Consider the following 24,509-nt stretch of genomic DNA (forward strand, 5'->3'; position numbering starts at 1 on the left):
CATAGACTTATTCCCAAGATATATTAAGTGAAAAAGCAAGGTACAAAACAGCACGTTATCATTTTGTAGATCTAAATACACACACATATATGCAACTGTTTGTATTGCTTGTAGGTGCACAGCATATGTCAGAAAGGGTAACAAAATTATGAATGGTCGATCACTCCAAGAAGAGCTGGGACAACCGGAGAAAGGGGCTGGGAAGCTTTTAACCACTATCATTTTGTACCATGTGCAGATAGATTTTTAAAATTTTTAAAACATAAAGATGTATATATTCTAAAGCAGAAAAAATTAAACCCCCAAAATAAACATTTTTTTTCTACTTTCAGCTAGACAAAGTCCAAAGTTAGACAGAATGATATGCTAGGAAAAAAAAAGCCACACTGTTAAGTGGGAAATTTGGCAATATCAATTGAATATTTAAATGTATATGCTCTTTCAATTCTAGATGTTTCAACTTCTAGAAACATCTTCTGCCACTATACTGACAACATGACTCTCAAAAACATAAGTAGAATGATTTTCCAAGTAGCATTTATTTGTAATAGCAAATGACTATAAACAGCCAAACTACCCCTAAGAGACTAAAGTATGGTACATCCATATAATGGAAAACCATGAAGCTGCTAAAAAAGAACAAGATAGATTTATAAATACTGATGTGTACATCTTAAAGATTTTTCTGTGTTTTTTTTTGTGTGGTTTTTTTTTTTTTGCTTTACGCGGGCCTCTCCCGTTGCAGAGCACAGGCTCCGGATGCACAGGCTCAGCGGCCATGGCTCACGGGCCCAGCCGCTCTGCGGCATGTGGGATCTTCCCGGACCGGGGCATGAACCCGTGTCCCCTGCATCGGCAGGCGGACTCTCAACCACTGCGCCACCAGGGAAGCCCTTTCCGTGTTTTTTAAGGCACAATACACTATACACACACAGTATACACAGATATACATCATGCTCCCATTTATGTGTTTGTTTTTAAGGATACACAGATTTATATGCTGTGCATATTAAAAGATTATGAAAGTCTATGTAAGAAATTGTTAACAGCACTTGCTTCTGTGAAAGGGAACTGATTTTTCACTGTCAATGAAGGTATGTGGCTATCTATCAAGGGCACTTAAAAAACTCACAGGAAAAACATGGCACATCATCCTCAGTGGATCAGTTTTACTCAAAGATGTGGAAGGTAAAAAGTACTTAAAAAGTTAAGCATTTCAAGTGGTAATTTAAAATGTTTTTACATTTTATAAATCATACCTATCAAACACACAGCCCACATGTAATTTTAAAGATAAAACAGTAAATATAAAACAACTTCAGGGACTTCCCTGGTGGTCCAGTGGTTAAGAATCTGCACTTCCACTACAGGAGGCACGGGTTCGATCCCTAGTCAGGGAACTTAACATCCTGCATGATGCACAGCATGGCCAAAAAAACTTCAAAAGCAGCATTCAGCTGGGTCCACTACACAGAGCAGTCCAAGTCAACTCAACTTCCCCTCAGTTCCCATCAACAACAGCCCATGGAGAGCCTTACTGCCCACTGCCATTGCCCACCCACACACCAAGAAGCTTGTCTGCTCCTGTGGCCTCCTGCTCAAGCTGCCTAACTCTGCCCACCCTTGCAGAAGAACAGGGAACCACACCCACATACCCAAGCCAATCCTCAAACTGTAGGCCACCCTGACAATTAACTCTTCAAACTAGATACACAGACCCCTGGAGTTACACAAAGACCTTCCAAAACATATACAGGCACAATTAAGTTTTAGGGACGTTGGTTTCTAAATCCCCATCTTCCTCATGTACTCTGGTCCAAAAACTGATCTACCAACCCACCTGGGATTGATCATTCTTCTCCCACGTTACAAATAATGGCATATCCCTCACCTACCCGTAATCTATGATACACTGCTCCTACTCTGGCATGACCTATAAAGAAATAATGTGATACATTATTAGCTTCTGTGCTTAATAACTGAGTAACTCTAATGTCTTGGTAACAAATCCTTTGCATGTCAGGTGGTTCCAATTATTGCTTTCCAAATAGGAACTACCATAGCAAAACTCTCTCCATTCTTATTTTTGTCAATATGGTATCTCAACATTTACATGTATTAAAAAATAGGAATAGATTGATGCCAAAGACTTCGTAATTCTAGCAATAATATTCATCCACATATACATGAGCTAATTGAAAAAAGGTGCCACGCATGTCATTAAGAGGTGTATTTCCAATAAACTTTGCCTTTAAGACTCACAGCAATCACATTTGATCAATTATACACTAATAATTGTGGTCATAACTTAATCTAGAAGAATTTTTAAATACTTAAAGCATCAGAATCACAGAAAATTCTTAAAAGTTTACATTTAAATTTATAAACATATTTTTGTACAAAGAATTATGAAAAGATGACCGTTAAAAGACATATTCAGGGGCTTCCCTGGTGGCGCAGTGGTTGAGAGTCCGCATGCCGATGCAGGGGACACGGGTTCGTGCCCCGCTCCGGGAAGATCCCCACATGCCGCGTAGCGGCTGGGCCCGTGAGCCATGACCGCTGAGCCTGCGCGTCCGGAGCCTGTGCTCCGCAACGGGAGAGGCCACACAGTGAGAGGCCCGCGTACCAGGGAAAAAAAAAAAAGACATATTCAGGGGGCTTCCCTGGTGGCGCAGTGGTTGAGAGTCCGCCTGCCCATGCAGGGGACACGGGTTCGAGCCCTGGTCCGGGAAGATCCCACATGCCACAGAGCAACTAAGCCCGTGCGCCACAACTACTGAGCCTGCACTCTAGAGCCCACAAGCCACAACTACTGAGCCCACATGCCACAACTACTGAAGTCTGTGCACCCTAGGGCCCGCGAGCCACAACAAGAGAAGCCACCGCAATGAGAAGCCTGTGCACCGCAACGAAGAGTAGCCCCCGCTCGCCGCAACTAGAGAAAGCCCACGTGCAGCAACAAAGACCCAAAGCAGCCAAAAAAAAAAAAGACATATTCATTAGGATCAAATTCTAAACGGCAAGTGGGATAGAAATACAATTTCAAAAAGGATAAAGGGTGCTGTAAACTTCTGGCTGTTAAAGAAAAACTTGTTTTTTTTTAATGTATGAAAGTGAACAGCAAATACTTATGTATTTGTAAGCAAGAGGTGATTACAATAAAAAACAGGATAGCAATTACTTTGAGGTGAAGGAGGGGACACAAGGAAGAGCTTCTGGAGTGGCTGGCACTCTTCTGTTCCTTGATGTGGGTGGTGGTTACAACAGTGTTGGTCTTATAATAATTCACTAAGCAAAACATGTATTTCTAGATATTTTATTATATTGTGTGATTTTCTGTATCTGTGTTTTATTTTACAATAAAAAAGTTAAAGAAATCACTATGATACCTATTGCATGTCAGTTTTATTTTAAAATGCCAATATTTACAGGAAATTATATTATTTATTATTTTACAGAAAATGTATATCCTTTGCAAGCATTTCAGTATTTTCGTGACCAGCAATCCACACCTAGGCTAGGTACTTGCCCCAAGAGGAATATGGACATATCTCTACACAAAAACCTAAATGGAATTGTAAGCAACTTCATTCATAATCGCCAAAAACTGAAAACCCAAATGTCCTTCAACTAGTGAATGGATTGTGGTACGTACAATGGAATACTAGTCAACAATAAAAATACTGATACAGTGCTCGCTTCGGCAGCACATATACTAAAATTGGAACGATACACAGAAGATTAGCATGGCCCCTGCGCAAGGATGACACGCAAATTCGTGAAGCGTTCCATATTTTTGGCATGGACATATATACACTACCAAACGCAAAATAGATAGCTAGTGGGAAGCAGCCGCATAGCACAGGGAGATCAGCTCGGTGCTTTGTGACCACCTAGAGGGGTGGGATAGGGAGGGTGGGAGGGAGGAAGATGCAACAGGGAAGAGATCTGGGGACATACGTATATGTATAACTGATTCACTTTGTTATAAAGCAGAAACTAACACACCATTGTAAAGCAATTATACTCCAATAAAGATAAAAAAAAAAACCTGAAACATGCAACAACGTGGAATACTCTTAAAAGCATTATGCTAAATGAAAAAAGCCAGACTGAAACTGCTACATACTCTATGACCTCAGGTATATGAAATTTTGGAAAAAACAAGGCTGCAGGAACAGAAAACAGATCAGTAGATGCCAGGGTTGGTGGTGGGAGAAGGGACCCACCACAAAGGAGCATGAAAGAGCTTTTGACAAGAGGGAAGTAGTCTCTATCTTGATAATGATTATCTAATTGTGTACATTTCCACTTTTTTTTTTTTTTTTTTTTTTTAGATATTGCACCAGTTATCTTCTACTTGCCCTTCCAGATGTACTCTCCACCCTGATCTCAGCCCCAGGAGGCTGACCTGTAACAAAGTTTCCTTACCCTCAGGCTTCCCTCGGAGGCTGACCTGTAACAAAGTTTCCTTACCCTCAGGCTTCCCTCGGGTTCCATCTATGAGGAGCCTCAGGACAGAGGAGGGAAGGAGCAGAGTTAGGTTCAAATACTTTATCCTCAAGCACCCTCCTTATGAGGCCCCTTCAAAAGAAGGATACTGCTCTTCTTAAGGTGGCCTCTAAATGGCCCAATTAATCCCTTGCCCCTGTGAAACTGGGTGATAATAGCTTCACTGCAGCTAACCCAGGCTAGGCTTTCCCTAACATTCCTCCCACACCTTTGTAAATAGCCTAAAACCCTCCCGGTTTGAGCCTAACTGGGGCATGCCATGTTTCCAAGGGCGACCTTGACTGATAAATCAAGATGAAAACTTTAAAAATATATGAGAAGGCAAATACATCTTGTCATCTACCTCCTCCTGTACTCTAACACTCAAAATGTACCTGCACTTCTTTCCCATCTCCTAATCCAACAACCCACTACCCCCACCCCCCGTACCTTTTAAGTCCAGAGTATTCAGGCCTCAGTGAAGAGCAAACTCACACACACCTGGGGGTCATGCCCTCTATCACCTCCTTGTCCTAACTGAAACCTAAGGATGCTACTTCTCCTGCAGTGCCCTCTAGTATCTCAGAGAAGGATGGCTTGCCCTTTATAAAACTATTACTACTCCCCACTCTTATAAAAGCCCATTCCTTTGAGGCTTGTGCCACCTAGTTACCCTCTAATATTCCTCATATCTGTCATCTAACAACCTTATTCTTCATTAAAGGATTTTACACAAAGATTTATAATCTACCCCTGCATGCCACTTTCGCTATCATTCTGAATTCCACCAAATTCCAAACCCCTAACCTCCCAGTTTCTTAATCTTCTCCCATCAACAGTCTTCTACATTCCATCTGTGCCACCAGTTCACAGTTTCATCCAGGAACTTGTCATGTCCTAAAATGCTTCAACTTTCAAATATTAAAAAATCAGATAACCCATATTTTAATCACTACCAACTATCCAACTTGCTTGTTCCAGTAATCCTATTCTTGGCTTTTATTTAATAAGACTCTCAGTATACTGACCTCTCTTCTCTCCTTTCTCCTACCCACCCACCCTGTCCAGTTAGTAAACTTTAAACTGCACAGTCCATCATTTCAGTCACTCTCTGGTTGATAACCTAAATTCTTTCTTCTCTATCTGTTCATTCCATATCTACTCAGACAAAATGCCAGTCCAGGGTAATTCTCATTATTCTATCCAATTCTGTATTTTGTGCAGGTTCTGGCTAATAGGGCCTACTAAAGAAGAGGGGGAAACACACATACTCAATGGGGAGATCAGCAACCATGAGTTTTCAGTGATACAAACTTCAACTAAGGCATCAATAATGTCCAGAAATTCTACTTTCTCCCTAGACAGCTCCCTCCTTTTCCACTTTCTGCAACATCTATTTGAACCCTTTGCTCCTCCCCTCCAGCCACCACATACCCATCCTTTTTTCTATCTCCCTTTCAGAGATGGCTTCTTTTGCCACTTTATGGAAAGAAAGAAAAAAAAAGAAGCTTTTGTTCATAAACCACCTCATCTTCCATCTTCCCATTAAACTCACATTTTCACCCACCTTTCCTCCTAGCCAAGAAATGCAGCATCCCTTCTCCTAAGACCACTCTCCCCCTGGGTTTTGGATCCTACGCTTCAAGGCTCCCTTGTGTAATCAAACTTTCCAGAACCCCTCATTTATCTCTAGCTGCCCCTTTTCTTCTCTCCTTCAAACATCTTTAACAAGTTGTGTACACTTGCCAACCCCATTTCCTAGCTGTATACTCACTGCTCAGACCACTTCTATCCAAGCTGTAAAATCCAATGCCTGCTTTGTAGTCCTCATTTTCATTGATTTTACAGCAGGAATTCCAATTCAGTAGATCCTTCATGAAACACTTTTCTGTTGGGTTCTATAAAATATCACTCACATGATTTTCCTTCAGGTACTCTAGTTTCTCCTACTCAATTTCCTTATCTAGTTTTTCTTCCTCTTTTCTCCATCCATTAAGTATTGCAAGTTCTTCACAGTTCAGTACTTCTCCTTACATTCTCTGTAATGACTTCTAATCCTGTACTTTCAAATAACATTTATATGCTGATTCACAAATTTATCATCGCTAACCAAGACTTCTTATCTAAGAAGTTCCATACCAGCAGATCCTGCTGCCTCTTGAACATATCTCACAAATATCTTAAACTCAATGTATCCAAAACTGAACTCACGAACTTCCCCTCATAAATGTCCCCTTATCTCAATGAATGACACTACAACATACTCAGTTGCTCACATCAGATACCTGGGATTCATTCTTGATGTCTCCTTCCTTATAGCCCACATCACCAAGCAGGTTCACTTTTATCCTTTCCCAGTCACCAGCAGGTCTCAAGTCAAATGTCAGTCTTGCCCCCAGGCCTCACTCAGACCAGGTAAATTAGCCTATATTTCACAGCATCCTATATTTTTCTGTCATTTTCTGCAGAAAATGTTTGTCTTTATTCAATCTGTCTTATTCTTTATTCAATCCATCTTGCCCACTAGAATGTGAAAAAGCAAGATCTTTTTCATGGACATACACCCAACACCCGGCATACAGAAGACACTGAAATTATAGTTGGATGGTTGGAAGGAAGGCATCCCCACAACTACTTATGAAAAATTCATCCTCCTCTACCACCAGAGGTCTGGAAAAGTTGAGGACTATTTCCTAAAGAGTCAGGGGCTGAACCATAAAAATATACAGTGCATCATCTTGTTCTAAATTCTAAGAATATGGAATACATGTTGAAAATGCTCTGAAAAACAACAAACATTACAAAAATGTGTTGCCATTGTTTTAGAAATACTTATTTATCATAGCCAGCAGAAGTCAACAGTTCCATCCCTAGAGGACAGAGACTATGCTTACGGTTTTCTTGTACCAGCTCATGGCTGGTATTCAACCTGGATCTGAGAAGAAACTTATTAGTGATTACCTGCGCTTGTGTTACTGCTCAAACGCTAAGAATGAACCTCCTTTCACAAAGAAACTCCTTTACAAGAAACTAAAGCTCTACTTTAAAACAAAATGTATTTACTTGAAATTACAGTGTCTCAGAATTTGCATATTGTTAAATTTCCATACAGAACAAAAAATTAACAAACAGAAGATACCTATTAACTATAAAAATAAGGTCAGCTTTCTTCAGCAAGTATTATAGGTAGTTTGGCCTCTATTCTTATTAAAAAGAAAATTACTTAAACAGAGGCAAAAGATAATCCATAATTTGTTGTCAAAGTTATTTCCAACATCAAGAGAAAACTCATTGTATAGTGACAGTCTGTTAAATATAAAGCTTTAAATATGATAAAATTAAGTTCACTCACATCAGAATACAGCAGCACTGTACGAAAAGAACACTTTGGATGTTTCTCAGATCTTCCACTTAATAGTTCAAGTTATTCAACTTCTCTGAACTATGCTTTACCCCCTCTAAAATGGGAATAACACCTGCCTTAAATAGTTGTGATTAAAGAGCAACTGATACAGAAAGGGCTTAGAACAAAGTAACAACAGGCATCTTCTCCTCTTCTCTCTTTTTTTTTTTTTCTTTTTTGGCCAGCTTTGCACCTTGCAGGAGCTTAGTTTCCCGACCAGGGATTGAACCCATGCCCCCTGCAGTGGAAGCACAGAGTCTTAACCACTGGACCACCAGGGAAGTCCCTTATCCTCTTCTCTTAAAAGAAGCTGATTTCAGGTACGACAGGTATATTCTATATGACAAATACATTCAATATCTAAATGAAGGCAGGTAACTCTTGCTGATGCTGTACTTGCAGAATTCTTTAGTAATCCTTATTAATCACCTGTACTTTATCCAATGAGTAGATGACAATCTCCTCTCAGGTCACAAGTTCCTGGCCTACTCTAAGCTTTCAGGACGAGAACAATTCATTTCCCTTTCTAAAAACCTCTTCAGTTCTAAATCAAAGTTGCTAATTTCCTGACAGTAACAGCCCTCTAACTTATACAAATACTCAGTACAGCTTTAAGCAAATGGAAAAAATTTTATTGGCTACAAAGACAGTCATGCAAATTAAGAGCCTATGCCATAGTTATCTCAATATTTGGCAGGAAATGTAGACTGAATCCCAGCTGGCTAGCAAGGAAAGTGTGCCAAATAGAAATACAAGTCTTTACACACTTTATTCTGGAGCCCAGATTAAAAACCTGTAGCAGAAAGCACAAAGATGGAAAATAGAAGTAGCTGCATATAAAAGGCAAGAGAAGCTTTCTTTTACCCCTAATGCACATAGCCCTGGATTCCAAACTTTATAAGAGTACTCCAAGATCTCTCAAAAGGTCAAAGTTTTAGGCCCTGCTAAAAGTCATTTTTAAGTGTCGCACTTGTTTGAGGATTCACTGGCTTTAATGATAACTGCAACTGAAGTATCTACAGATAAAATAACAAATCCTGAAGCTGCTTTAAAATAATCCAGGAGAGGGACTTCCCTAATGGCACAGTGGCTAAGAATCCGCCTGCCAATGCAGGGTACACAGGTTCGAGCCCTTGTCTGGGAAGATCCCACATGCCGCGGAGCAAATAAGCCCGTGCGCCACAACTACTGAGCCCTCGCACCTTAGAGCCCGTGCTCCACAGGAGAAGCCACCACAACGAGAAGCCCGCGCACCGCAATGAAGAGTAGCCCCCGCTCACCCAACTAGAGAAAGCCTGTGCTCAGCAACAAAGACACAACGTAGCCAAAAATAAATAAATAAAATAAAATAAATTTTAAAAAAATCCAGGAGGCAGAGAGAGTAGTGTCTACAATAGATGGAACAAGATTTGCCATATACTGACAACTGTTGAAGCTAGAAAACAGGTACATGACGTTCTTTTTAACATTCTATTTTTGTGTGTCTGAAAGTTCCACACTAAAAAGTTTTTTTTCTTAAATCAAGGTTAGGATGTTTTAGCAACTCAGTCCTTCCCTGTAGTTCTCATTCAGTTTGTAATCTTGCTTCTGGTTCCCTTACCCACCAAGCACCTATTTGGAAAATAGCAACCATCATATTTTATCATGACCTCATTCTGGGTTTCCTCTTCAAGTAAGCCATAATCTTAAAAAGCACTATCTGGTATGAAATATTTAAAACAAAGAATTTTAATAGTACCTAAAAATTAACCACATACTACGCCATAAAGAGATCTACTTTAAAACTTAATGCCAGGAGATATGATATAGTAAGTCTGAGCTTGGATAAGTCCTTTTCACTGATGTGATATAATTCTGCAGCAAAAATGGTATGAATGAGCAGGAACATTCCACTGGAAGGATACCAAAGAAACTGACTTGTGCACTTTGAACAGAATAATCATAAAATTTCCTGTACATGACCTGCAAAGAATTTCTGAGACCAAAATAGGTGTACAGCACTTTTATCTGAAGTCCAAAATTTTATCATTCTCAAAAGATCTCTAATTCAAAAAAGGTTTAGGAACCACTCTAGATTTACAGAGACTCCTTTTATCAAAACCTTAGGTTTGAATTTCTAAACTTCAGCTAAAATGAGAAGGTTTTCTGAATGATAGCAAAGGCAATGACAATCTGACAGACATAATGCAAGAAAAGAGTCTAGGCACAGAGAAATGCCCAAATTTTAGAGAAGACGGGCAAAAAAGGAAGCTCATCATGTATAGAAGTATTCTCAGAACTATAACCAACTTATAAACATGAACTTATACAGGGTTTATAAGAACAATAACTTTTACATCTTAGGGATAGGATAAGACCATGAGAATTAAATGCACTCCTTCAAAGTTCCCTTCTTATCCTACAGCAAGCTACCAGGGTTGCTGCAGCTCTGGATGGGTGAGGGAGAGGAGAAAGTAAGAAATATTTATAGTGCTACACCATTCCCTTTCTACTAAGGGTGCCTTGCGAAGAAAGAAGGAAGAGGAACAAGATGTTCTTGAACATCTATTTTCTCTATTTTAGTATATATTTTCCCCTCACAAACCCATTACAATGGAGTTTGGATTTCCAGTCAGTCCACAGTATCAGCACCAGAACTACAATTTAGCTACATTATACTGGGAAGCTAATACCTCATTTCTACAGAAAATTATGTTTCCAGTTCCCAGTGAACAACTTCAAATGGCACTCTGGATATATATAGATGTAACATGAGCAAAACTATATAAGCAATTGCTGCCTATGAATATTTCACTTCCAAGTTCCTGTTCTCCCTGTACCTAAACATTTATCCTATTGATGATACCCTCTGCCTGCCAGTGATGCCCCCCTCTCCTCCGAAGACAGCACTTGGGAAAGCTTGTGTCTGCGCACCTTGACCAGTTTCACCACTTCCCCAGCCTCATCTTCCCTCCTCCAGCCTATCTGTCCCATACTGAGGACTAGAACACTGGATAACTGACTGGAACAGCATTCCCAGAGCCTGGCACAGTGGAGGACACAAAGTAGGTGTGCGTTTTGAAAAAAATCAATAAATGAATCTCATTCCAATTCTGCCACTACCCAAACTTGGACTGTTACTTAATCTTTTTGAGTCTCATCTATAAAACAAGGAAAGCTGAATTAAAGTTCATTTTGGCTCAATGGTTCTATGATTAGAATACACTTTTAGGAGCTTATCTGGAAAACAGCTTTTATGCTCTGTTTTCTAATGAAAATTTAACCTAACCTTAATTTATGAACAATGTTTCAGGAGAAATGTAGGAAAAGGATAAGAAGAGCCAAATCAGAATTAACCAGGAGGACCAAGGGAATGACAGTAACAGCTGGCTCATCCTCTCATCCAAGGGTGAGAAAAAGAGTGAAAAATGTTCAGGATTTTTTGTAAAACTATGCAAGGCAAAGTATTTGAGGTGCCTTATAGTAAGCCCCCAAAGGACAAATTCCTCTACAGAATTCCGAAATAGGAAAGTTTTGTCTTTACCTCCTTTTAAAATATGAGCTCTCTGTAACTTTTTTTTTAAAGGCTGCGCAGCATGCGGGATCTTAGTTCCCTCACCAGTGATCGAACCCGACCGAGCCCCTTGCAATGGAAGCGCCGAGTCTTAACCACTGGACTGCCAGGGAAGTCCCTATGTAACCTTTTATTATCACTAAATTTTGTCAGGAAGTCAAGAACTAAGGTTTGTTTTAGACCACAGTGCAATCCTTATCCTATTGCTGATAAGGCACGCAGGCTGTCTCCCTTGCCATCTCCAATCTAAGCTCTTCAGTCTTTTAGTTAATTGCACTTTTTATCATTTATTATTGTAAGTCTTAAATCCTTTACATAAACGAGTTAGGGGCTTCCCTGGTGGCGCAGTGGTTGAGAGTCCACCTGCCGATGCAGGGGACATGGGTTCGTGCCGGGAGAGGCCACAACAGTGAGAGGCCCAAGTAACGCAAAAAAAAAAAAAAAAAAAACGAGTTGGGGTACAACTGATAAAATACATTGTTTTAAGAACAAACACTAGATGCCAGGTTTACAAATTAACATTTTAAAAATACAACTGGTTTTGTGGATGAAAATCTATTAATACAAGTTGCTACTGGCACCAGACTCCAAACTAATTTCAATTTGCTCAATTCTTTGTTTCCACTCCATACTTCCTTAATCTTCCTAGTTTTGGAAGAAAGTGTTAACTCCTAAACTTAATCCTCATTGTAAACGCTCATCTCAGTTTCATTATCAGTAACCATCCAAATCCTCCACAGTAATAGAAATGAGATACTGTGCAATCCCAACACAACAAAAAGATGTTTCTTACTTCAATTGGAGTTAAGGATTAATGAAAGATCACTCCCAAAATGTACTGTGGGTACAGTCTGGAAACATTAATTTCCAAGTTGCTTAAGTAAAATTTCAACTCCTAATTGGTTTCTTTAATTTCTTAAATCTCTTCTACAAAATTATCTTTGGTCCCCATTAATTATTAATGCAGAAAAAAAACCCCAAGAGGTGTAATATTTCAGAATCTAAATCAAAATCATTTAACTAAATATTAGCTTACACAAAGCTCTCCTGGCTCAGAATAAAGAAAATCAAAACTTACCTGAAGTAATTAATTTAGCACAGCTACTTCTGCTTGCATCATCATCTAAGACACGGTTTGTGCTCTTTTCTTTCCCAAGCAAAGTATCCTCTAAACGTAAGCATTTATCAGATACAACAATGTCTTCACCCATCACATGACTAATTTTGCTATTAGTTTCAAGTACAGAAGTGACGTCTTCCAGCTGAGCAGCTTCACTAGATTCTGAATAAGAGGAACCTTTACCCTGGGCTAAATTCTTTGAAGAAACTGGTAGAGACTCGTCATCACTGTCAAATCCAAAAGGATCTCCAGTGTCTTCTTCTTCCATCTTAGGTTTCTTCGGAATTTCTTGGATATCCGGTTTGAAATTGGGCCTCTTCTGTCCTAATTTAGCCATAAATGTGGTCTCTCCCCACTTTGTGCTAAGGGTGGTCCGTTTGTTGGAAAAGACTTCATCAAACTTTGAACTGCCATTTCCTCCTTTCCTACTGTATGTTTTCCCAAATCTGGATGTCATTTTGACACCTGTTTCATATTCTCTGTGAAAAAAAAAGTAAGAAAATATATAATCACCAAATATTTAACAAGTAAATATGGCTTTTCTCCCCATATGGCTTTTCCACATTCAAGGTACAAATCTTTAAAAACGGTTAAATAAGGGGAGGGAGTATACAGAGAGGGGCTCATTTTTTACTCTACATACTTCTGTTAATCTTTTTTACGAGTACATATTCATTTGCTACTTTCAGAATAAGAAAGCCTAACAACTAACCAACTTATAAGCCAGCATTCACAAAACCAACTTATACTGGAACACTGATTTCTTTAAAAGTTTCAAATTCATCTACTTATTATTCTCATATTACTTTTACCATAAAAAATAATCTGAATAGGCTAATTACCCTTAATATAAAATCTTAAGCACAAAATGTTAATTTTTTTCAGGATTTTAGAGATGTCAAATAATTGACTAAATATAGTTCCTTGAAATTTCAGAGCACTTACTCATATAAGGGGGAAAAAGTCAGAAAAATGGTGCTATTTTCCCACATATTAGAACCTGCAGCTTTTAACCCATCCTTAAAAACCTGATTTTTGGCCTAATGTAATATGAATTATGACTTGAAAAATATTCCTTACTTGGTCATCTCCCTTAGTGCAAGAAACCGTATTTCTTCTACCTTCCTTGTCTCCATAGTGCTGTGCTCATTTGCTGGAGCTAGTGAACGCCAGCATATTACAATGACTGGTCCATGGATTATTAAAAGAAGCAATAGAAACATGTAACTTTATTTTCCTCTTTGCTTGAAGATAGGATAAATTGATTCATCTGATTTATCTACATACTAAGTACTAGGACAAAAATTTCAGGACAGTAAATCAAGAGTCAAACATTTTTAAAACAAGTTAAAGTACTTCTTAAACACTATCAATCCTTATCCATTTCTTACACAATACAACAATCAGAATGATATTTTGACCTATACTTTTCAATGTTTTAATCTGTAGTTTATGTTTCCCTTTATCAACTTAAATTCTCCCAATTTATAGGGAATCCCTATAAACCCAGTTTGATATATGTATGTGTGCATATATATATTTAGTAAAGCAATTTCCCCTCTAATATTTTGGTTAGAAGCCAATTCTAATTGGACAAAATAATAATTTAGTCATCATACACATCTGCTTTAAGAGAAAATAATTTGTAATTGTTCGAAAATCTTTTAACATCTCACAAAACTTTCTCCTTTGGGAAATCTATTTCCCCTTCTACTGTAGATTTACACTAAAAAATCTTGTCTTTCTAGTTAAGAATAGCTAAAAAAACTAAGTATATTTAGCAGGTACAAGAAACACAAAATAAGTCATTTCTTTTCATTCCTCCTGGGATGTAAAGCCCTGATCTACAGATCTATATTTACACATACACCAACAAAGCTGGAATGTTTTGGATACACTAACACGGTAATTACCTAAAAATGCTGACTAAAGGCCAAACCAAAAATCTAGACTTGGGCTACTTTAGGCCCATACCAGAAAAACTCATGGCAAAAGTGGTCCGAGAACCATAAAGCATTAACTGTTACAACTTGAAAGTCTGCAGATGAATATTTGATATTAAGGAGTGAATTATTTCAAGTTACAAGAAAATCATGCTTATGTTTTTTTTAAAAAACCCATGTCTTTAACAAATATATACTGAAATACTGATGCAATAATGTCAGTGATTCTCTAACTTGAAGGGGTGTGGAATGGAAAGTGCATAGATGAGAAAAATTTGGTTTAGAGTTAATAACTGTTGAATCTGAAAGATGAATACATGGGAGTTCATTACACAATATCCCCTACCTTTGACTGTCTTTACAGTTTTCCACGTCTTTTTTTTTTTAAAGTCACTAGACAAACTATTGTGATGGCATTATCCAAGCCTCGAGTGTAAAGCACACAGAAATTCAAAAACAAGTGTGTAGACGTATGTGACATTGTACTTTCAGTATACTTCAAGAACACAGGCTATCTTGCTCAGGCTTCAAACGCCAAAGATTACCCTAACCAAAAAGGAAAGAATGATTCACAAGTAAGTCTTTTCTGTCGGTGGGCCTTTGCCCCAGCCCAAAGCCAGGTCGAATTTTCTGGGAAGTGCGCTGGGATAAAAGGTCCTCACACTTAACCCCCAACCAAATCCAGCGTCTTTCAGATCTCCAAGGGCTTAGGGGCTTCCACGACGGAATGAAAGCCGGAAAAGCCAAACCTCATCACCCAGAAATCCTCACCTGGGGGCGGCGGTGCGCGAGGAGGTGGCGGGGAGAGGCGGCCCCCCTCCCGGGGAAGCTCACGCAACTTTTCTCCTCCCCACCCCCACCTCCCAGGAAAGGGATGTTGCTTCCGACGCCCCGGAAGCCTCTGCCACCGAATCCCCAGGGCAGTGGAAGGCCTCCGCGGCGGCCAGGGGCGGAGGAAAGACGGCAAAAAATTCCGGCCTGAAACCAACGCACTTGACCGCGCCTGGGGAGGGAACTAAATCAGCCGTAGCCCAGAAAGAACTCAGAATAAAAGGGAAAAGAGTTCTTCAGATCGTTCCTTGCCCAACTTCCTCAGAGGCCGGGTGGGTGAGGTACAGAGACTTCCATCACCCCCTCCCGGACCCCTGCCTCCCCCACCCTCGGCAAGCTCCGGGCCTAGGCAGCCACCCGAGACCTCACTTACCCTCGGCGCCTCGCGAGTGCTTTAGCCTCGGGCCGCCTCCGCCTCTCCCGCTCCCAACGGCCCACGGGCGGGCGCCGGAGCCCCGCGCGGGAGAACGGGGCCGGCTGGTGAGCGAAGAGAGGCAAAGGGCTCCGCCACCGTCAGAACCCGCGACTCCGCTCTCGGTAAATAGGAAACCCGGTGGAGGGGGGGGAGGAGCGGCGGCACCGCAACTTCCCTCCCCGCCTCGAGCGCCGCCGGCCGGGCCCGGGCCTAGGCCTCCCTGGCTACCGCCGCCGCCGCCGCCGCCGCCGGAGCTGGTACCAGAGCCCGCTACGTGCCCCCAATGGGCCGCCGCCGCCTCCTGCGCCGCCGCTTCCGTCGGTGAATGGTCAGCGCTAGAGTTTGAACAGGGCCCTGAACCATCTCAACGCCATTTGCGCTCCCGGCCCCCACCTCCTTCCTCCAACAGCGGCTCGCTCCGTCACTCCGCTTCCCACAGGCCCCGCGCGGCCGCCCGACCCCGCAGCCAATCGCGCAGCTGCTTACTCAAACCGCCGCGCAGGCGCCGCGCCCCGCATGCTCCGGCGCCCGCCATTGGGCCGACCGCGGGGCCCGACGGGAGTTGTAGTCCGGGTCCGCGAGGTCGCGGCGCTGAGAGCTCGGCGCGGGAGCTGGCAGCGGGAGGAGAGGTGGCGGCGGACCCGGACGGCCCGGGCTCCGGAGCAAGTTCCAGCTGCTGGCCCTGCCGGGAGACGCAGGTGCCACGGAGGAGGGCCGGGGGCGCAGTGCAGGCAGCTGTGTCAATCGTTTCCCCTCCAGGGACTCGCCGGTGTCAGGGGACGGTGGGTTGTACAGCTGCGCCGGGCCTGCTAGGGTCGCCGCCTAGGAGCCGGGAGGCTGGGAGCTCGCGGCTCCGTGCGGCCCTCGACCCGTCCTGGCCGGTGCTGTACCTGCGCAGTTAATGACAGCGGGAACTGGGAGGCCCGGGGAGCTGGGCAACCGATCCACGGTCGCGGCCTGGAGCGATGTCAGCTCGGCTCTTTATTGTGCCACCTGTATCCCCTCGGTCCTTACCTTCGTAGTTCTTTCTCCCTCTGTCCATCCCGAACCCGTTAAAAGTGACCCCTGAGAATATTGGATGGTATTAAGGAATTATCGTTAACCTTGTTGGGTGTGATGACAGTAATGTGGTTATGTGAAGGAGAGAAAGGAAAAAAAAAAAAGACGAAATACTAAACGTTTTGACAGATAAAATGATCCAGTGTCTGGGATTTATTTTAAAATAACTCCTACAAAAACTGATGGAAGGAGGATAAAACAAGCCAGTGGGGTGTTTTCCATTGCTGATGCTGTGTTATACACGGGCTCATTCCAATATCTCTACCTATATATCTGAAATTTTCCATAATAAAAAATTTAACCAGTGATTGCCTCTGGGGAGGACAGGGAGGTGGCGGATGATGGGAGATCATTTATTTTTCTTTATACACCATTTTGTGCTGTTCGAAGTTTTTTCCGTGTCAATGTATTACCTCTTCAGAAACTCGGAAAGTTTTAGTTTTCCTTTTTTGTTTTTAAGGCTGCGGAAGGAAAACCACGTTAAGAGTAGCACAATTGGTTCCTCCTAAGAGATGTACATGATTCTTTGGGCTCGGATGGCACTGCTGTTAGGTAGGCGGTGAATGGAGATCCACTTGGGAAATTAGAAAACTACTAATTGCTTTATTTGAAAAGCCCGCCTCTTCCTCCACAAAAGGTAATTTGCTTTTGAATGCACCAGAAGTTACCAAACTCCTCCAATATATTCGGGCAACTACAAACAGAAAAAATAGTTCAGACATCCTGTAGCCCTTCCCAACAGGAATTTAAAGTGGATTTTAGTATGGCTGAATTGTTTTACTTTTGCACAACTGCTTGCAAAATTTACATTCCTACATTTACAATTTCCCAAATATATCAATACTTGATTGTATCAAAACCAACTTTTTTCTTTTTTTTTTTTTTTTTTTTTTGGCTTAAACAGTAGAAATTTATTTCTCACATTCTGAAGGCTAGGAAGTCCAAGATCAAGGTGCAAGTTGATTCTCTTCCTGGTGAGGACTCTCTTCCTGGCTTGCAGATGGCTGCCTTCTTGCTGTTTCTTCACATGGTAGAGAGAGATGATTTTTGTCTCTTCATATAGTGGTTCTACCCTCATAAACTAATAACATCCCAAAGGCCCTACCTCCAAATGCCCTCACATTGGGGTTAGGGCTTCACTATATATATATATTTTTTTTTTTTTTCAAAACCAACTCAAGTAGCTTATTCTAATGGAAGTTGTAATGAGTCTGCGTGTTCCACGGCATGTGACTTTTATTTGGGCCAGTTTTGTCTTTTTAAAAATTGGCATAGGGGCTTCCCTGGTGGCGCAGTGGTTGAGAGTCCGCCTGCCGATGCAGGGGACACGGGTTCGTGTCCCGGTCTGGGAAGATCCCACATGCCGCGGAGTGGCTGGGCCCGTGAGCCATGGCCGCTGAGCCTGCGCGTCCGGAGCCTGTGCTCCGCAACGGGAGAGGCCACAACAGTGAGAGGCCCGCGTACCGCAAAAAGAAAAAAAAAATTGGCATAGGATCTTGTTTTATCAGTTTGTTTGAAGACTGCCAGCAGAGGTGCAAGCTGCACTTACTATAATTATTTAGATGACATGGTGGTGGGTGCTAATTAAGGGGTAATTATCATCAGAGGCAAAGGCTAAGATCAAAAAGCTGAAAGTGGTGGGGAGACAGTTGCAGGATCTTTCTGTAAAAGGGTGCTGTGAACCCTCCGGGACCAAATGATGCCCTCACAAAGCTCATTATGCCCTGGCCTGGCTGGTGCTGGGCACTTAGCTGGGTCAGTGACTTTGCATGAAGCTGAAGTGGAAAAGTAAAATTTTTAAAGAAATAGCTAGTCCGTGGAGCTCCTTTTGAGGGCTTTTTGTGTGGTCGTTGTGTTAAGTAATGGAACTTAATGTTCATTCTTGCTACTCCAAGAGTGACCCCCAGCATAGTCAGAACCTGGAAGCCTTTTGGGTAATGCAAGAATCCTTGTCCCCTCCCCAACTCCCCTGAATCAGAATCTGTACTTTAACAGGATTCCCCCAGGTGATTGGTGCACATGTTAAAGGTTAACAAGTACTGTTTTAAAGTATACCCATAGCATTTGACAGTAATCTAATTCTTTTTGTTAGGATGGGGGAGAACATTAAGAACCTACTATGCATCAGATATGATATCAGGCTCTTGAGGAAGTCTTCATTTGCATCTCTACCTGTTATCTTTATTTTACAAGTGAGGTAATGGAGACGTTGGCATTTGCTCCAGGTGTTGTAACTAATGAGGAAATCAAACTTTTTCTTAAGCATTCAGGACCCATTATTACTTTCAGATCTTGAATCCAGTACATGATTTGAAAAATAAATTGTGTGTGTGTGTTAAGTCTGTGGAAGCTTGGTGTATGAATACCGAAAAGAGCTGTGCTAGGGCTCTCCACCCTCCTGTGTCCCACACTAAAGACAGGAGAGCCTGCCCATTCCAGGGCCCCTCCTAGAGGAGGTTCAGACTGTGGATTTGCAAGCTGTACCACCACTTTACCCTTTACCTCCCTGGTTCCACTGAGGCTAACAAATGCTCTGAAGGCTCCACCCCATTCCCTTGCCATGGCCCTGAGTTCCCTACCAGAGTGAGCGAACTGGATTCCAGTGTGGATAACACATCGGCAAGCAGCTTTTTGGGTTTTTTTTATATTTTATTGCTTTTGTTTTCTTAGTTCCCTCAACTTATACTCCTGCCCATTCCCCATTCCCACCCCCTAGGTTGGTTCTCTTCACTTCATTTGAATCTGTGCGCATACATACCCAGTAGGTGCTTTTTTCTTTGCTAGAATGCCTCTATGCAAAGCTCTCAGATGTCTGATTTTTTTTCCATTAAATTTCCTATGTATTTCAGAAACTGAAAAGGATCTAAGGCAAGCGTGTACCCTTTGATGCTGCAGGCTGTCCCTGTATGCTGCCTAGAGGAGCACAGCATCCCCACTACCTTGAGTTCCACTCAGATGGACTCTAGCTGAAAAAAGAAAATCCCACAAAGAAAACTAATAGAATAATCTATTCTGCCATTGTTGTGCCTTTGTTTTAGCCCAGTCATGGGAACTGTCAGAACTGGAGTTGCTAAATAGAGCTATGCAGTCTTTCTCTGATAATGTGTAGTAAAATGTACTACAACTTATATAATTCAGTTCCAAGAACTAGAGGTCAGAAATTACCACATCGGCTAGAGGAAATTTTTCCTTTTCATGGAATGTGGAATAAAATTATAAATCATACCCTTAACATTGTAGCGGTTGTATTACAAGATGTGGGCCCAGCCCTGCCTTTATCTCTCTGACACTCTGCAACCCTTCTCTCTGTTCCGAGGAATATTGGGCTGATAGGACTTTTTTAACTAATGTCCCCCTGACTAGCCTATTTTAAATTGTAACACACCCACTCTCAAATGTTCACTATTCCCCCCCTTATTTTTCTTCAGGGCATTTATCTCCTCATCCAACATATCACATATTTTGCGTGTTTATCTTCCGTATGAGGTTAGAGATCTTTGCCGGTCTTGTTTTCTGCTGTATCCCTTGCACCTGGAAGAGTGTGGCACATAGTAGGTGCTCAGTAAATATTTGTTGAATAAATGGCCCCATTTCTTTCTTTTTTTAATGTAAGTTATATCATAAAAAGAAAGTGACTTGAAACTAACAACAGTTTCACATAAATTGTGGCTCCATAAGTTGATGACTGGGTTTTCCCAAGTGGGAGGGAGTGCTTTCTGGAGCTACCTTTTGTTCTTGCTTTGGATAGGTTTTCATTCTGAGAATTGAGGCGATGAATATTACTACAATCCCAATTACCTTGTTTTCTGGGATAATTGGAACATGTTCTCTGTAGATAGTGACATCCTTTGGGGAATAAACTGCTGTCTAGGTAATTGAAAGACAAAGCAAGGGAAATTCCCTGGGGACAGGCTGCCTGACAAGGATTGGTACCCAGTCATCTCTAAAGGTCTGGCTACCTGACTTTTGTCTGGAAACAGCCCTCTTCTCCCCAAGGTCCTCACCCCTAATGCTCTATGATACCCCTCTCCCTCAACAAAAACCCTCCTGGGACTTCCCATCACGAAAACTAAAATCCAAAATCCTTACAATGGCCTATAAGGCCCTGCATGATCTGGCCCCTGACAACTCCTATCCCTTCCCACTTTGCCAAGCCTGCCTCTGTCTACTACTAGAACCTCCCAGCTACTGCCTCAGGGTCTTTGTACTGCTGTTCCCTCCACTGGTCCTAGAGATAAGCACAGGACTCAAGCCCTCACCACTCAGGTCTTCGCTCCAGTGTCTCCTCAGTAGCGTCTACACTGACCATGCTATTTAAGTTAAACCCCTCACCCTGCTATCCCCACACTCCATATCCTTTCCCTCTGGTCTTTCACCATAGTAATCATGTTTGTTTTACATATTAACTTGTCTGTTTGTTTCCTTCCACTAGAATATAAACTCTATGAGGACAGGGATTGTTGACTTTTCACCCATATATGCCCAGCACACCTAGAATAGTGCCTCACACACAGAAAGCATGCTGAAAATATTTGTGAACTAAATACCTCGTAAATTATGTTGAACTCTTCCATATCTTTACTTATTGTTTGTGTGCTTGAACTACCAATAATTGCAAAAGGTATCTTGAAACCTCCCACTGTAAGAGGAATTTTGTCAGTTTCTCCCTACAATTCTATTTCTGTTTTTATGTTTTTAGGATATTTTTTTGGGCACATAGAGTTTAGCATTGTTATAACTTCCTGATGGTGTTGAAAGCTTTTTAAATAATATGGGAGATGAATTGCCAAAATTGCCTGAATTTTCCACCCCTCCCTGTACACACACCTCTTGCAATGTGTCTTTCCAATTCCTCCCAGAATCTGGGCTGGCCTTGTAACTTGCTTCTGCCAAAAGAATGTGGCAGAAGTGATAAATAGTTCTGAGCCTGAGCCTTCATAAACCTTGAATGCTTCCACATTCTCTCTTGGATCCCTGCCTCCACCATGAGAACAGGCCTGGGCTAGCCTGCTGGAGGATGAGAAGCTATATGGAAAAGAGCTGAGGACATCCTATACCAGTCAACAGCCAGCAGACCCCAAACAGGCAAGCCCAGCCAGGATCAGCATAGCCACCCACTGACCTGCAGCTGCTCACAGATGCATGTGTGAGCCCACCTGGGCCCAGAAGAACTGCCCAGCTGACTTGTAGACTCATGAGCAATAATAACTAGCTATTATAGTAAGCCTGTGAGTTTTGAAGTGGCTTGTTATACAGCATTATTGTGGCAATAGATAATTGATGGTTAATGCCTCCTCATTTGGGTCGCAGCCTCAGAAAGGCTTTTCCGACTACCCAGGCAATCTAAATCTGCCTCCCAGTCTCTGTATAATACGGGTGTATTATTTTCTCAATAACGCCTATCACTCTCCACAATGATTTGTTGACTACTATCTGTCTCCCACACTAGACTGTCAGCGGTATGATGTCAGAGACCTTGTCCACCTGCTCATCCTCAGCATCCAGCACGGTACTGCACTGTCCAGCTGTGTGTGTCCACCAAGCACTGGAAATGTGGCTAGTCCAACCTGAGATGTTCTGGAAATACAAAGCACTGGGTTTCCAAGGCTTAGTACAAAAATTGTGTATATAAAGTATCTCAATTGTTATACTGATAAAAGGTTGAAATAATAATATTTTGAATATATTGTGTTAAGTAGAATATGTTACTAAAGTTAATTTCATCTCCTTTTTACCTTTTTTAATGTGGCTACTAGAAAAAGTAAATTTGTGACCTTGCATTATATCTTTATTAGATAGACAGAATCTATAGAAGTTGCTATAGAAGGTCAGTAAATATTTATTGAAGGAAAATGTAAAAAAACAGACGGGCTTCCCTGGTGGCACAGTGGTTGAGAGTCCGCCTGCCGATGCAGGGGACGCGGGTTCGTGCGCCGGTCTGGGAAGATCCCACATGCCGCGGAGCGGCTGGGCCCGTGAGCCACGGCCGCTGAGCCTGCGCGTCTGGAGCCTGTGCTCCGCAATGCGAGAGGCCACAACAGTGACAGGCCCGCATACCGCAAAAAAAATAGACTTACCATGAATCATATACCCTCTCACATAAGTCAATTATCCTCTATTCCGTGTTTCCATAGTTCTCAAAAGTAGATACAGAAAACCAGGCATGTGGAGTTTTGGTCATATTAGAGTTTTGTGCCTCTTTCTAGTAAGTCTGGAAAATGGCTATGATGAGTGTATGTATTGGAAGTGTTGAAAAAGAATTCTGATAGCCGTAGGCAGGCTAGAGATTAATATCCTTGAGATGGAAACAGTGGCAGAACAAGGCTATTGAATGTCAGTGAAGATCTGCTTGGGCTCTCCTCCTAGGCAGGAGGCAGTGGGATATGCTGCTGGGAGAAAGATCCATCCCAACAGTGAGGTGGTGTTAGCTGACTGCCTAGCTACGGTGACAGGAGGCAGGCCTCTGGGTTGTCACCTGCTCTGAAAGCCAATCTCCCTCTGACTGCTGCTCACCCAAGCCAGGATGCCAGGGTGATTCAGTTTCAAGTATTTCACTTGCAGGGCAAACGATAGTGTGGTAGTGACATTACCGTCTCTACTGTCATGTAGTAGAGCCTCAGGAGAGCATGTGAGAAAACAGGTGAGCAGGCTTCCAGGTGCTGAGTTTACGATGCAGATTTCCCTACATCTCCTTTTCAGGGATTTTGGTTCTATTATCCAGCCACTCTGCTGATGGGAAACTTAAGGAACACTGTCAAAGATAAATGATTTGCCAAAGATCACCCAGCTACTTAGGTGTCTGTCTTTCTCCAAAGGTCACAGGCATGAAGCATGTACTATCCTGGGCCCTTAATATCAGGCCATGTAGAGGAACCCTATAGTTTTGCTGTCCTTTTAAGCCAGAGGTTCAGGCCTGCCTGGAAAAGTAAGAATCTGGTTGAGACTTTGGGGGTATTTAGAGGAAGAGGCCAGGTTGGAGTCAGGAATGGACTAGTCCTTGCAAGATAAAACAAATCTAGGAGACCCTAGGAGGTAATCTGTGAACACCAAGGGTAGAGGGGCAGACAGGTGTCTACAAGACCAGGCTTATTCAACAGTTTGGGGCCACAGTGCCTAGTCTTACCCAGGTGATATACAATCTCTTCCCACCTTGTCCATTGGGTCCTCTGACAGCACCCAGATGCTATTACTGGGATAGAGAGCGGGCTCCTCTACTCTAAGCTGTTCCTCCTCCCTTCCCTGTGTCCCTCAGCTGGCCCAGGGGATCCACAACTTGGGACAGAGGAAACACAGGAATTGGGATTTCAAAGAAATGCTTATGAATAACCTGGGCAGGGATTTCTTCCAGTGACAAACTCCAGCTCTTGGGTGAGAGCCCTCCTAATCTGTACATACCCCAGCCTGGCCCATAGTTTGGGCAGCTAAATATTCTCTGCGCTGAGGGACCTCTCCCAGGAGAGTGGGAAGGAATTCTTTCTTTTATGTGACTTGCTTCCTCATGTATGAGTGTTGTTGGCTCTCATAGTTGAAAAATGATCATTTCTCTGTTGGGTTTTCCCAGCTTGAGGAAAAAGCTTTTGGAAGGCCAGGCAGCGCCTGCTTGGAGGGTTTAATGGATTAAAGAATGTTGAAGTTGGGCTTCCCTGGTGGCGCAGTGGTTGAGAGTCCGCCTGCCGTTGCAGGGGACACAG

General features: G+C 42.3%; 1 protein-coding gene, 1 long non-coding RNA gene and 1 other non-coding gene across 5 annotated transcripts in view; 2 read left to right on the forward strand and 1 right to left on the reverse strand.

Moving 5' to 3' along the window:
- Positions 1-16,193, reverse strand: part of WAPL (WAPL cohesin release factor) — a 77,531-nt gene extending 61,338 nt beyond the window's left edge. For both annotated transcript variants that reach the window (XM_012534209.3, XM_012534208.3), the window contains exons 1-2: positions 15,718-16,193; positions 12,529-13,049 (exon numbers count right to left, since the gene is read on the reverse strand). In XM_012534209.3, coding sequence (XP_012389663.1) covers positions 12,529-13,027 — 499 coding nt within the window. In that variant the 5' untranslated portion in view covers positions 13,028-13,049; positions 15,718-16,193. The remainder of the gene's footprint in view (positions 1-12,528; positions 13,050-15,717) is intronic.
- Positions 3,695-3,801, forward strand: LOC117202575 (U6 spliceosomal RNA). Its single transcript, XR_004485028.1, has one exon. It is a non-coding gene; the product is annotated as a U6 spliceosomal RNA (small nuclear RNA).
- A 130-nt stretch (positions 16,194-16,323) lies between the features above and the next one.
- Positions 16,324-22,545, forward strand: LOC117202566 (uncharacterized). 2 transcript variants are annotated; one of them, XR_007471372.1, is made up of 3 exons: positions 16,324-16,457; positions 17,279-17,455; positions 18,911-22,545. It is a non-coding gene; the product is annotated as an uncharacterized LOC117202566 (long non-coding RNA). The 2 variants fall into 2 exon arrangements; XR_007471371.1 differs by having other exon boundaries at positions 22,268-22,545.
- Positions 22,546-24,509: the final 1,964 nt, after the last annotated feature.

Source organism: Orcinus orca, chromosome 14, assembly GCF_937001465.1.
Source record: "Orcinus orca chromosome 14, mOrcOrc1.1, whole genome shotgun sequence".
Classification (NCBI taxonomy): Eukaryota; Metazoa; Chordata; class Mammalia; order Artiodactyla; family Delphinidae; genus Orcinus; species Orcinus orca.